Source organism: Nerophis lumbriciformis, linkage group LG23 (genome assembly GCF_033978685.3).
Source record: "Nerophis lumbriciformis linkage group LG23, RoL_Nlum_v2.1, whole genome shotgun sequence".
Classification (NCBI taxonomy): domain Eukaryota; kingdom Metazoa; phylum Chordata; class Actinopteri; order Syngnathiformes; family Syngnathidae; genus Nerophis; species Nerophis lumbriciformis.
In genome coordinates this window covers 42,089,161-42,104,174 of record NC_084570.2, presented here as the reverse complement: position 1 = coordinate 42,104,174, position 15,014 = coordinate 42,089,161, and the positions used below count along the sequence as shown (strand labels likewise).

The 15,014-nt window shown below is 40.2% G+C and overlaps 2 protein-coding genes across 4 annotated transcripts in view; both read left to right on the top strand.

Moving 5' to 3' along the window:
* Positions 1-13: 13 nt before the first annotated feature.
* abt1 (activator of basal transcription 1) lies at positions 14-14,364 on the top strand. 3 transcript variants are annotated; one of them, XM_061985509.2, is made up of 5 exons: positions 14-107; positions 3,880-4,202; positions 4,276-4,451; positions 13,690-13,878; positions 13,958-14,364. In XM_061985509.2, the coding sequence occupies exons 2-5, from the start codon at positions 3,902-3,904 to the stop codon at positions 14,135-14,137; spliced, it is 846 nt and encodes a 281-aa protein (XP_061841493.1). In that variant the 5' UTR covers positions 14-107; positions 3,880-3,901; the 3' UTR covers positions 14,138-14,364. The 3 variants fall into 3 exon arrangements, with proteins under 3 accessions (XP_061841493.1, XP_061841494.1, XP_061841492.1); XM_061985510.2 differs by lacking the exon at positions 14-107 and adding an exon at positions 121-317; XM_061985508.2 differs by lacking the exon at positions 14-107 and adding an exon at positions 122-313.
* Positions 14,365-14,458: 94 nt separating this feature from the next.
* cdk16 (cyclin dependent kinase 16) overlaps positions 14,459-15,014 on the top strand; it is a 22,048-nt gene continuing 21,492 nt past the window's right edge. The window contains exons 1-2 of the mRNA XM_061985507.2: positions 14,459-14,604; positions 14,990-15,014. The exon at positions 14,990-15,014 is cut by the window's right edge and continues 146 nt beyond it. The gene's annotated coding sequence lies outside the window, so the exon portion shown is untranslated. The remainder of the gene's footprint in view (positions 14,605-14,989) is intronic.

Here is a 15,014-nt window from a genome sequence, read left to right as displayed (position 1 = left end):
TTGGAAGCAACACCAAGAAGTGCAAATATGTTCTAAACGGAAGTGCGTCATCGATTTATTTCGTCATCAACACGCGACTTTCGAGCACGCAGACGAGTGTTTTCTCGGTGAGATTCTTAAATATTCTTCGTATTTAGCGGTGTACAAACACTCGTGTAGATGTAACAGCGGTATAAATGTAGTGCCATCAGTTTTATACAAATATTGATATAATTCCAAGCTCTGCTTTTTAGTTCTATCGTATCGTGTTGAAAGTTTCCCTAAAAACAACGTCAAGTAAGACGTGCTTTCTCTTCTCTGGACATTTTATAAGGCAGGTAAAAACATTTGTTTTAAGTGAGCATTTCAGTAATATTCCATTATCATTTTTAGATACATTCATTATTTTTTATTATCATATGTTGTTGCATCATACTAGATGCTAGGGATGTAACGATATAAGGCCACGGTACGATAATATTGTGGTATCGACCCAAAAAAGGCTTGGTAAAAATGCCATCGTGTGTAAAATGAAGTGGCAGGAATATAAAACAAACCTAATGCTCAAATGTTCTAATCATATTTTTATTTTACTATACTAATATGTATTTCAAGTTCAACGAATAGTGCTGCTACATCCACTGTTACAAGAAAATAGTTACAATACCAAAACTTACAGTTGAGTGTCTCTAAAGTGACCATGTAAAAGTGAAAAACAATAAAACAGTTAGTCTTTCAACGTTTACTTTATGAGTGCCCTCTGCAGTGGACATTTTTCATATCATTTTAGAAAATGCTGTTCCTCAGACAAGTTAACTTGACAATTTTACCTTTAGGGAAAAGCGCTATATAAATATAATTCACTCACTGGCTTAAATATATATGTCCCTGGTGATGATTTATGAAGTAGCTTCTTATATTGCTCGTATTCCTCCACGGCGGTGACCGGCTTGATGTCTTTTTGGAAACGCTTGTGACAAAGGTAGCGCGCTTTGCTTTGCAGTACGCAGACTTAATTACCTCCGCCAAAGAGGTTCTGTTTTCACCAGGATTTGTTTGTCTGTTTTTTAGCAACATAACTCAAAAAGTTATGGACAGATTTTGATGAAATGTCCAAACTGCGAACACACTTCTCCCGAATGCTTCCTCTTTTTTCTCCCCTTTACGGCGCCACCGTGCTGTGCAGAGTATTTTGGGAGATGTAGTTTATTTTCAGATGGGCCAAAGCAAAAGTGCAAGAAAAAAAAACTATGCCCACCGAGGTTTCGTTTGATACGGTCACACGTCACGACATTATTGCAAGGATTTTGAAACAGGCATCAACAATACCGTTACATCAAATCAAATCAAACTTTATTTATAAAGCGCTTTTCATACATAAAAGAAATGCAATGTAAAGTGCTTTACAAAGTTAAAAACAATACCCCGATTACCCATATCCCCCATTATCACATACGTACGCACGCACACAGATACCAAACACAAACATACACACATATGCAGGCCTCAAATTTGAACTTTTTAAGGTCAAGGCAAGTGTTGCCTTAAAGGAGGGCTCATATTTTAGGGCACCGAGGCAAACATTATTTTCTTTCTTTCATGTATGAGATCTCGGGCTGCCAATTATGGCCAAAGTAATAATTAAGATTATTGTTATCAATATTGAAATCATGATTACTGATTGTTAAGTAAAGCAGTGTTGGGGTGTGAACGTAATACCATCATGTAATTTGTAATGTCTAATAAAAAGACTATAGATAAACATTATCCATGTATTTATAGACGAATATTAGTTTTTTTAATTCTTTAATAACATCAACTTGTCAGCTTTTTGTCATTACATGATGCCTTTGTCTCTTTTTTTACATTTTGATAGAGAGAGCTTTTATTTTTTTTAAAGTTATGTACATTTATATGTACATGTATATGCTGTATCAGAACAGATCCATTAAGAGTTTGAGCAGAAATATGTCATATAGGAATTAACTATACACAATAAAACATTAACAAAATGATGTGTCACATGAATGTTTTTGAAGTAACACCTTAGTGACATGAAAAAAACACAATGTAAAAAAAACAACTGGTGTTTACTTTTTGATATCAAAATAAAACACAAAGCAGTTTGGCTAATGAAGATTAAGTCGAATAAACAAGCTTTGTTCTTCTCCAGCGCCTCCCTAGTGTTTCAGTACAAAAATTTGGCCAACAAAAAAAACCCGGAGTGACACCTCTCACATCGAATAAACAATCTTCACAGCCCGCGTTCAATTTGATGAGATGACAAAACATTTTAGCCAATATTGATTTTATTTGAACACTGATACAGTTAGCAGTTAAATAAAAGAGGAGTGAACATCCCAGTCAACAAAGTAAAGACTTTATAAACAAGTTGTGACTACGTTCACAACACATCGCCTGCTGCAAGACATCAAATAGTTTTCTCCTACGCTGTATACTTTTAGTGTGGGGACAAGTGTCTCCATAATTGTCCACACCTGTCTCCATCTAAACACAGCAGTGCGCTCTTAAACGCACGGCGGGAAGCGAGGGGAAAGGACGTTAAACCAAGCACTCGGCTCTGTTTACTCCGAGGGGAAATCTCTGCAGCAAAGTCGGTGTCGTTGGTCTGCCATGATTATCCAGCCAAACACTGCTAGTGCGCATGCACCTGACTTCGTGTTGCCGAAAATGCATTAATAAATGACGTTTTTTTTCAATTAAAACATTTAAACGGTATCACTAACCATCGGGAATTATCGCAAATTATCATTATACCGTTACATCCCTCGTCCATTAACAAGTAAAAAGTCAAGGGCGGTCACAGCATGTTCTTGTCGCAAATGTTGGTACATTTTTTGGGCATTACAGCAAATGACGAGGGCTGTTGCGGCACTTGCCGTGGCTGCCGCGGTAGAATTTGAGCGCTGCATATGCAACTATATGGACAAATGATTGCATGGTTGAGTACAGAGGAGACATGTGAGTAAACACTATCATAGGAGCCATCTGCACCAGGAGGTAATCAGACCATGGCCACCAGGACGCTGACACAAAAGCGCCCCCACAAGCACAACCGATAACCCCTGAGGTAGATGGCTCATTTGAGGAACGTTGGAAAATAAAAATAATAAAACTTGTAAAATAATAAGAACCATGAGTACAGATAAAGAATAAAGTACTAGTTAAAATAATGAATATCAGGTAAAAGCCAAATCAAAAAGGTGGGTCTTAAGCCTGCTCTTAAAAACATGAACGTTCTCCGCATCCCTACATTCCTACTATATCAGGGCTGCAAGGTGCGACCAATTTCCTCGCAAATGAGCCTAAAAATACACCTTGCGACTTGAAAAAAACAAAACCTGTCACACATGTGCGAATAAGGATTTCAAGCCTTTCATCGCATTTTGCTCTTGAAAAAAATCCATTCAAATTTAAACAAACTAAAGTAACATTTTTGCCCATCTTTAGTGCATGTTTGAAAATAAACGTAAACCATAACCAAATGGACAAGTGATTGAGGCGGAAATTTCACTCATGACTCCGTGTAGGGCTGGGCAATATGGACCAAAACTGATACCGCGGTACTTTTAGTTTTAATATCGGTATCTGACTATTTTTTTCTGTGCTACTAATTTTTTTGACATAGTAGCACATGTGCTACTAGCTAAGCATACAGCGCTGCATATGCCTATTTTGATTAAACTGTTTGTATTTTAACCATTTGAAGCACTTTGTGAGCGCTCCCTGTAAGAAATGCTGTATAAATAAAATTGATTTAAGTGCCGTGACTGTGCGGCCTACTATAAAAAAAAATACAAGAGATTTAAACGGATAAGATAATCACACTTAAGTGTTTCGTAACTGTCATCGGTTATAATAGTCTGCTTTGATTTGCAGCGAACAGACAAGACAAAGGAAGATGCCTGCTCAGGAGGAAGAGGAGGACAGAAGGTCGACAACTGAAGAGGAAGAGGGGGACAGGAAGCAGACTGTTGAGGAGGAAGAGGAGGACACAACAATCAGAGATGATGGCGATGCTGTAGAAATAAAGCCAAAAAAGAGAACTCTTAAAGGGGCAGCACTGACTTCTTCCTCAGACAGGAAGTGTTTTCCAGGGATTTTGTACCTGGGTCACATTCCTCCGAGATTCCGGCCTAAACACCTGAGGAACATGATGTCCGTCTACGGCGAGATTGGACGTGTTTTCCTGCAACCCGAAGGCAAACGCAAACACGAGGCAATGATGCGTATGTCCTGACGATGGCGTGTACGTGACACCATGTTGTGTTGCAGACGGAGAGGTCAAGAAGCGGAAGAGGAAGGCTGGGTCAAGGAGGTGCGACTTCACCGAGGGCTGGGTTGAGTTTCGGGACAAACGCGTGGCCAAGCGAGTGGCGGCGTCTCTCCACAACACTCCCATGGCCACAAGGAAACGCCAGACATTCACGTCAGACCTGTGGTGCATCAAGGTACTATTCTGCCCGGCAACAAGGGGTCCGACTAGATTTGGTATAAATAAAAAGAGTAAATACAGGGCTAATATTGCCAATACTTTTTACTTACCATATTTTCCGGACTAGATGGCGCACCGAATTATAAGGCGCACTGCCAATGAATGGTCTATTTAAAAAAAAAAATCTTTTTTCATATATAAGGCGCACTGAATTAGGGCGCATTAAAAGGAGTCATATTATTATTATTTTTTTGTAAATGTAAAATACTTCCTTGTGGTCTACATAGCATGTGATGGTGGTTCTTTGGTCAAAATGTTGCACAGATGATGTTTTACAGATCATCTTCAAGCCGCTTTCTGACAGTCGCTTCAGGATGCGCCGTTTTGTGGGCGGTCTTATTTATGTGGCTCACCTTTGGCAGCGTCTTCTCCCCGTCATCTTTGTTGTAGCGGTGTAGCGTGCAAGGACGGGAGTGGAAGAAGTGTCAAAAGATGGAGGTAACTGTTTTAATGACATTCAAACTTTACTTCAATCAATAATGGAGCAGCATCTCTTCATCCGGAAACAACACTACCACGTGTCTCGTGAAAAACCATCCGACCGGAACTCTAATAACTAAAGTTTCTTGGGTGAATAATGTAAACTCACTACACCGGTATGTTTTAGCGCTTTCATGGCGAGTTTACTGACAGATATAAGTAAGAACTTTACACTAATTTATATTAGAAATGGCAACAGTGGAGGATGAATGTCCCATAACAAGAAGATAGAGAAAAAGAAGACAATTATCAGTATCCACGGACTACAAAGGCGGACGTGCGCAATTTTTCAGGACTTATTCAGATTCCATATACAGATCAGTAGGTACTAGAAGGTAAGAAAATTTGCTTTTGCATAATGTTGCGAAACAAAATGCCAGATAATGTCTTACCTTATACACACACCATAATAATACTCTTATGTTGACGCACATCAAGCGGTGCGGCTTCATAGCTTACCAAAATCGTACTAAAACATTTTGATAGATTTTTGAGCGCCGTGTGTAATGTTCTATATTTTCAGTGGATATTTTCAGTGGAACATATAAAATGTTGGTGTTGTTTACTTGAGTCATATTGCCATCATATTGCAGTCTTTACGTATGTCTTATGTTTGACTGCCATTTACTGGTCACACTTATCATTACACCATGTACCAAATAAAATTGCGTTGAGGTCGGTAAGCAATACCAGAATTATGCCATACATTAGGCGCACCGGCTTATAAGGTGCACTGTTGAGTTTTGAGGAAAAAAAGGATTTTAAGTGCGCCTTATAGTCCGTAAAATACGATAAATGTTTATAGGACCAAATCATTTTGGGTTCAATGCATTGGTGATGATTATAAGAATAAAACACGACAATGAGAACAAATATTTGATCAATTTAACATGAGATAAATGCAACAATGTAACAACACCAACAATCAAATTACCGCAATGAATCCATCATCATCCATCACTAACAGCCAGACGGCCCCTTTGAACACAAAGAACCCATGACAGAACAATAACACGATTATAGATTAAAAATGAAGCACATGTAATCATGAGTAGTTGAAATTATTCTACAGCAATCTGATTCCAATGTTTAGTCAATTGACGGCACCTTTTATCACGTACCCTCGTTTGATCAGAAATAACGTTGAGACTGCAGACAATATATTAATGTACTCAATGTCAACAAAGTAACAAAAAAAAAATATATTTGTCAAAATAAAACATGGAAGAGAACTGAAAAATATGTCATCACGCCAGTATTAGTCCAATACTGATAGTAGCTAAAGTTGCCTATTATTTTGACAATATATGTGAAGTGAATTATATTTATACAGCGCTTTTCTCTAGTGACTCAAAGCGCTTTACATAGTGAAACCCAATATCTAAGTTACATTTTTAAACCAGTGTGGGTGGCACTGGGAGCAGGTGGGTAAAGTGTTTTTTCCAAGGACACAACGGCAGGTTGGCAGAAGCGGGGATCGAAACTGGAACCCTCAAGTTGCTGGCACGGCCACTCTACCAACCGAGCTATACCGCCCCATATGACGTACAGTGTTTCCCACAGGACAGGCATCTATTTGTGGTGGTGTGGTCGGGGGGTGGGGGGTGGCGGCGGCAGCGGCGATGACCAAGAAGAACGCGGAGTTGGAATATAATTACAACACTTTATGTACATTTTTATATACAGGTTTGAACAATTAGTTATGCACTGAAATATATTTATTAATTTTGGTTCTTACAAAAAATATATCTTATAAAATATAAAAGCTAAAATGTCTCTTAAAGCTCTACCCCTTTAATTAGTGCATACATCATCTGTGTGAAGGAGTGAACATCCAACATTAGAATTTATTACTAACGAGCAGAACCGCTCTATGTACAGTGCCGTCTAACCTTAAGCGGCAGCAGCTCAACACATGCAGGGTTCAACGTTAAGGTTTTTTTCTACTTGCCCGACTACTCAAATCTACTTGCCCCAATATTTTTTACTTGTCCTGCCTAGGTTTTTTTCTGGCTGTGTAGTGCTCATGGCTTGTATCTTACTAAAATCCTTCCCGTTGACTATTTACAACACTACACAGTATTTATTATTATTAGTATTATTATTATTATTATTATCTATAATTACATTTAAATGGCATTGCATACATGTAAAATTAAATGCTATTTCACATTATTTGACCAGTAGCAGTCACACCCATCTGAACAGGTCAGCCACCTGTTTAAAGCCCGATCATAGTTGAAATCTTGAAATGAAGGGCTTTTAATGGCCAAAACATTAACCTGGACAACATTTTAACAGCTGGTTGGCTCAGATTTTATTCTTCTCATTGCATTCACATGCTGCAGTGGACAGTGGACAATTTAGCTTCAGTATTAATGCAGTATCTGAAGCACCGTCTCCACGTGTGTTTATTGACAACAGGGTTATAACCTGGACACGTTAGCTCGTCGGTATGGTAACAGGTGACTGTTACTGCGTGCGTCTGCCCCGGCCCCCGAGTCAAACAGCGGCGGTGTTAATGAAGCAGCGTCAGGCTGCTCACCGTCAGTGAAACGCTCGGTGAAATCGCGGATTAACGTTAAATATATGACGAGCCGCGAGCGATGCATCTATAACCTATCTCACTTGGTAGAGCACCCGCTGCGGCGACCCAGTTCGATCCCACCTGACAGTCGCTTTGCTCCGCGTCAATCCCCCCTCTCACCCTCTCTCCCCTCCCCGTCTCTCTCCAGCTGTCCTTTCAAAATAAATGCATTCAAATCCCGAAAATAAAAATTAAGAAAATCCGAGTCGGTGCTGCACACTGCACAGGTCCGGACCACTTTTGAACTTGTTTGCCAAGACGTCTTACCCTCGTATTTTTGATCCGGTCGGTCCGTTCTTCTTTTACTTCGTCGTCGTCGTCTTCTTCTTCTTCTGGCCCACGAGGTGAATTAAGTGCTATTGGCAAAGTTACAATGCATTGTAGGCTCCCGCCACCTACTGCACCGGAATTGTTACTACAAGCCACATTCACAGACAGAGTCCCATTGCTTTTATGAGTGGTCGAGCGAGTCAAAAGCCGGAAAATCTATTTTTGGCGGACGTAATTCTTTCGTGGTGGGCCGCCACAAATAAATGAATGTGTGGGAAACAGTGACATAAATTATATACATTTAGCTGACGATAGACATTTTCCTACTACCATTATGCATTTTATACTGCCCCTGTAACTACTTGGTATTAGATCGATAGCCCAAATTTGTTGTGTCACTCGGAACTAATAAGTGTGAAAACAAAAGAAGAGTACCGTATTTTCCGCACTATTAGCCGCACCTAAAAACCACAAATTTACTCAAAAGCTGACAGTGCGGCTTATAACCCGGTGCGCTTTATATATGGATTAATATTAAGATTCATTTTCATAAAGTTTCGGTCTCGCAACTACGGTAAACAGCCGCCATCTTTTTTCCCCGTAGAAGAGGAAGTGCTTCTTCTTCTACGCAAGCAACCGCCAAGGTAAGCACCCGCCCCCATAGAACAGGAAGCGCTTCTTCTTCTACTGTAAGCAACCACCCGCCCGCGTAGAAGAAGAAAAAGCGCGCGGATATTACGTTTCATTTCCTTTGTGTGTTTACATCTGTAAAGACCACAAAATGGCTCCTACTAAGCGACAGGTTTCCGGTTCATGAAAAGACGCAATCCCTCCATCCGCACACGGACTACTATTTCACAGCAACTGCCTAAAGACTTTCAAGAAAAGCTGGCTACTTTCCGTGCATATTGTAAAAACAAGATAGCTGAAAAAAAGATCCGGCCAGAGAACATTATCAACATGGACGAGGTTCCACTGACTTTTGATATTCCTGTGAACCGCACTGTGGATACAACGGGAGCACGTACGGTGAATATTCGCACCACAGGGAATGAGAAGTCATCCTTCACTGTGGTTCTAGCTTGCCATGCTAATGGCCAGAAATTTCCACCCATGGTGATATTCAAAAGGAAGACCTTGCCAAAAGAGACCTTTCCAGCCGGCGTCATCATAAAAGCTAACTCGAAGGGATGGATGGATGAAGAAAAGATGAGCGAGTGGTTAAGGTAAGTTTACGCGAAGAGGCCGGGTGGCTTTTTTCACGCAGCTCCGTCCATGTTGATATACGACTCCATGCGCGCCCACATCACGCTGGTTTTTAATATATTATTAAAGTTTGACTGACCTATCTGACTGTTTTTTTGACATTCCTTTAGCGCAGTTAGATGCGGCTTATAACACGGGGCGGCTTATAGGTGGACAAAGTTTTGAAATATGCCGTTCATTGAAGGCGCGGCTTATAACCCAGGGCGGCTTATGGTGCGGAAAATACGGTAAGTGTTTATTACATTTGAACAGAAGTGTAGCTAGAAACATGTAAGCAGATTTTACCAGTAGATTAATACTAGTTTTGAGGAATTACCGTATTTTTCGGAGTATAAGTCGCTCCGGAGTATACGTCGCACCAGCCGAAAATGCATGATAAAGAAGGAAAAAAACATATATAAGTCGCACTTTTTGGGGACATTTATTTGATTAAACCCAACACCAAGAATAGACATTTGAAAGGCAATTTAAAATAAATAAAGAATAGTGAACAACAGGCTGAATAAGTGTACGTTATATGACGCATAAATAACCAACTGAGAACGTGCCTGGTATGTTAACGTAACATATTATGGTAAGAGTCATTCAAATAACTATAACATATAGAACATGCTATACGTTTACCAAACAATCTGTCACTCCTAATCGCTAAATCCGATGAAATCTTATACGTCTAGTCTCTTACGTGAATGACCTAAATAATGTTATTTGATATTTTACGGTAATGTGTTAATAATTTCACACATAAGTCGCTCCTGAGTATAAGTCGCACCCCGGCCAAACTATGAAAAAACTGCGACTTACAGTCAGAAAAATACGGTAATACAACCAGAAATTAGGCAATATTAGAATCATAAACAGCTTTATTGACCAAGTATGTTTAACATACAAGGAATTGGTCTTGGTAGAATGTGCTCTAATTGTTCAATGTATAAACTAAAACTATAAACAAGTGCTTAAATAACTAGTATGTGCAAGGCTAATAAGACAATAGTGCACTGGTTAATGGAGCAAAGAGCAAAAAGGTGAAGTGAACATGAGTTTGTACATTTGACAGCAACTGATATGCAATATATATCACCATATAGATTTTGGTTCATATCAAAAGTGATAATGCTAACGTTAGCATGCTAACTATTTTGGCGAATGTTGTAACCGTTTACACTAAAATCACATAACTTGGTACTTGACATATGATAACCGCCATAGATCTCAGAGTCATATAGCTTAGTACGAGACACATGCTAACCGTGAGCATGCTAATGTTAGCATGCTAGTATGATAACATTAGCATGCTAACATTTTAGGAACATTTTTTGACTATTTTCCCTCAAGTCATAACTTGGTACTTGGCGTATGTTAACTGTTAGCATGTTAATGTTAGCATGCAAACTTTTTTTTGGCAAATTTTGTAACCGTTTTTCCCAGAGTCATATAACTTGGTACTTGATATATGTTAACTGTTCGCATGCTAACTTTTTTGGCAAATGTAACTGTTAACCCCAAAGTCATATAACTTGGTACTTGATATATTTTTACTATTAGTATGCTAATGTTAGTGTGCTAAATTTTCGGGAAACATTTTGTAACCATTTACCCCAGAATTACATAACTTGGCACGAGACATATGCTAACTTTTTTTTGGCCAATTATGCCGCCGTACACCTTTAGAGTCCTATAACTTGGTATGCTACACATGCTAACCGTGAGCATGCCAACATAAGCATTCTAATATGTTAAAATTAGCATGCTAACATTTTTGGAAAATTTTGTAGCCGTTTTCCCCAGTGTCATTTTACCTTGGTACTTGATATGTTAACGGTTAGCATGTTAACGCTATAGGCAAATTTTGTTACCGGTTTCTTCAGAGTCCTATAACTTGGTACTTGATATATGTTGACTGTTAGCATGCTATGGTTAGTTTTTGGCAAACTTGGTACTTGACATATGCAAACTTTTTTAAGCCAATTTTGCCGCCGTACACCTCAGAGTCATAAAACTTGGCACGTGACACATGTTATTGTTAGCATGCTAGTATGATAACATTAGCATGCTAATGTTTTTGGAAAGTTTTGTAACCATTTTCCTCAGAGTCATATAACTTGGTACTTGATATATGTTGACTGTTAGCATGCTATGGTTAGTTTTTTGCAAACTTGGTACTTGACATATGCTAACTTTTTTCAGCCAATTTTGCCGCCGTACACCCCAGAGTCATAAAACTTGGCACGTGTCACATGTTATTGTTAGCATGCTAGTATGATAACATTAGCATGCTAATGTTTTTGGAAAGTTTTGTAACCATTTTCCTCAGAGTCATATAACTTGGTACTTGATATACCGTATTTTCCGGACTATAAGGCGCACTTAAAATCCTTTTTTTCCCTCAAAACTCGACAGTGCGCCTTATAACCCCGGTGCGCCTAATGTAAGGAATACATTTGGTTGAGCTTACCCACCTCGAAGCAATTTTATTTGGTACATGGTGTAATGATAAGTGTGACCAGTAGATGGCAGTCAAACACAAGAGAGAAGAGTAGGCTGCACCGTTTGATGTGCTTCAACATACGAGTGTTATTATAGTGTGTGTATAAGGTAAGACAAAGATGACGGAGAGAAGACGCTGCCGAAAGTGAGCCACGTAAATAAGACCGCCCACAAAACGCCACATCCTGAAGCAATTGTCAGGAAGCGGCTTGAAGATCTGTAAAACATCATTTATGCAACATTTTGACCAAAGAACATGTTATGTAGACCACAAGGAAGTATTTTACATTTAGAAAAAAATTATAATATGACTCCTTTAATGCGCCCTATAATCCGGTGTGCCTTATATATGAAAAAAAAGATCAAAAACAGTCCATTCATTGGCAGTGCGCCTTATAATCCGGTGCGCCCTATGGTCCGGAAAATACAGTACGTTAAAGGGGAACATTATCACAATTTCAGAAGGGTTAAAACCATTAAAAATCAGTTCCCAGTGGCTTATTTTATTTTTCGAAGTTTTTTTCCAAATTTTACCCATCACGCAATATCCCTAAAAAAAGCTTCAAAGTGCCTGATTTTAACCATCGTTATATACACCCGTCCATTTTCCTGTGACGTCACACAGTGATGCCAATACAAACAAACATGGCGGATAGAACAGCAAGATATAGCGACATTAGCTCGGATTCAGACTCGGATTTCAGCGGCTTAAGCGATTCAACAGATTACGCATGTGTTGAAACGGATGGTTGTAGTGTGGAGGCAGGTAGCGAAAACGAAATTGAAGAAGAAACTGAAGCTATTGAGCCATATCGGTTTGAACCGTATGCAAGCGAAACCGACGAAAACGACACGACAGCCAGCGACACGGAAGAAAGCGAGGACGAATTCGGCGATCGCCTTCTTACCAACGATTGGTATGTGTTTGTTTGGCATTAAAGGAAACTAACAACTATGAACTAGGTTTACAGCATATGAAATACATTTGGCAACAACATGCACTTTGAGAGTGCAGACAGCCCATTTCAGGCGCGCTAAGAACATATATTTTTCCACGATTTCAGCACTCAGGTTAACCATACCTAAATAGACACAAAATACTGCATTACACAAGACTACTCGAATGATTGAAAAAAATAAATGTTTTTAAGCTAAATTATTGGTAAACACAGTTTATGTATAATCATTTACGTAAAACCGCGAGTAATGAATAAAGTTTTCATCAATTAATATATTCTGTAGACATACCCTCATCCGCTGTCTTTTCCTGAAAGCTGATCTGTCCAGTTTTGGAGTTGATGTCAGCAGGCCAGGGAAGCTAGGGTCTTTATCGTTGGAAATGCATCTGCTTTGAGTGTCGCAGGATATCCACACATTCTTGCCATCTCTGTCGTAGCATAGCTTTCGTCGGTAAAGTGTGCGGAACAAACGACTGACTATTTCGTCGGCTTTCCCCACACCCTCGTATTTTGAACAAATTTCGTCCAATTTCTTGCCACTTTCGCATCTTTGGGCCACTGGTGCAACTTGAATCCGTCCCTGTTCGTGTTGTTACACCCTCCGACAACACACCGACGAAAGTGAGAAAATGGCGGATTGCTTCCCGATGTGACGTCACATTGTGACGTCATCGCTCCGAGAGCGAATAATAGAAAGGCGTTTAATTCGCCAAAATTCACCCATTTAGAGTTCGGAAATCGGTTAAAAGAATATATGGTCTTTTTTCTGCAACATCAAAGTATATATTGACGCTTACATAGGTCTGGTGATAATGTTCCCCTTTAACGGTCAGCATGCTAACCTTTTTGGCAAATTTTGTAACTGTTTTCCCCAGAGTCCTATAACTCGGTACTTGATAAATGTTAACTGATAGGATGCTGATGTTAGCATGCTAACCTTTTTGGCAAATTTCGTAACTGTTTTCCCCAGAGTCCTATAACTTGGTACTTGATATATGTTCACTGTTAGCATGCTTACTATTTTAGCAAATGTTGTAACCGTTTACTCCAAAGTCATACAACTTGGTACTTGACATATGCTAACTGTTAGCATGCAAACGTTAGCATTCAGTGACGGAGGTGTGATGAAGACTTTGGTGTCGCAGTACCTGCACAGGTTCCAGTGGACACACCTGAGCGAGCGTCTGGCCTACGAGCAGATGGTTCTAAAGCAGCGTCTGCGGACTGAAGTGTCACAGGCCAAGAGGGAAACCAACTTCTACCTGGACACCGTGGACAAGAGCGCTCACATGGACAAAGTGAGGAAGAGAAAGAAGAAGGACGACGCACAGCAGGTACGCTTGTCTATAATTCCATCCGCGCATGTAACGTGTGTAGGGAGGAGGTCAAAAAGACAACATTTGTTCTCGCCAGGTGGAGGAGCGCACCTGGGACTTCACACAGCGGCAAACGGAGGAGGAGATCCAGAAGAAGAAGAAGAAACGAAAAGACGCAATGAGCAAGAAGCAGCAGGACAAGGACCGCCTCCACCAGCACAAGAGCCAATCAAATGTCTCCTTGCTGGCAAAGATTTTTAACAGCCATCAGCCTTAGCATCTTTCTGTACAATAAATACTCCTGTCGGTTTGACTTACACAGGCTTTTATTTTGAAGAGCAGTGGACTATATGAACCTCCTGTAGGGGGCAACAGTGAGTTTGCGACATAAAGTCACGTGCCGTTATTATGTTGCTGGAAGGACAATAATATATTTCTCTTGACTGTAAAGATACAAAGTGTAGGGGGAAAAAAAACATTTTTTTTTTAATTAAAAATTTTTTTTGTACATTTGTTGAACATTGTCGATGTTCGTCGTGAATTTGTCATACGTTGACAATACATTCTTTTGAAATCGTTTTTGAAGTGTTCCTTTGAAAGATGCGCGAGGGGGCGTGTTGTGACGCCACGGATGTGCGGAAAAGCAACATGGCGGCGGATTACTGGGAGCGAGAAGAATCCTCCACGCCAACACGCTGAACCGAGCCAAAGATAAGCCAGGTGACACCGGGGCTAAGCCTCTCGGTGAGTAACCCCGGCCGTGTTCACGTTTGATACCGCATACGCCTCAAAAAGACGTTCGCCGAGCGGCTCTTCCTCCGCCTTTCCATTGGGAACACACGCCGTGCAGCAAGTAGACGGCCCCCGCCCCCCCTCCCCAAAACATAGTCACGCCCGGAAGAGGCACTAGGAAGTGAGCGTACTCGCGAACTGCGAGAAACTAGCATGTTATTTGTTAGCTTTTTGCTCTTAGCATGATATTGTAAACGTCAGCGCTTACCACGTTTATTGGTTAGCCAGATATTATTAGCAGTGTGTTGTCAATAGCAGCATAACACACATAGGTGACATATGAATTGACCTCGATGGACCCCCCCAGTTCCCGCGTGTGACTTGTGTACCTGTTCAGGTGTGCTTTCCACACTGGCTGCCCC

Bases quoted from the DNA above. Each gene is read 5' to 3' on its own strand.
- abt1 (XM_061985509.2), top strand. From the start codon at position 3,902: ATGCCTGCTCAGGAGGAAGAGGAGGACAGAAGGTCGACAACTGAAGAG. The intron at 4,452-13,689 runs GTACTATTCTGC...TTGGTGTCGCAG, and splicing joins CAGACCTGTGGTGCATCAAG to TACCTGCACAGGTTCCAGTG. The intron at 13,879-13,957 runs GTACGCTTGTCT...TGTTCTCGCCAG, and splicing joins AGAAGGACGACGCACAGCAG to GTGGAGGAGCGCACCTGGGA.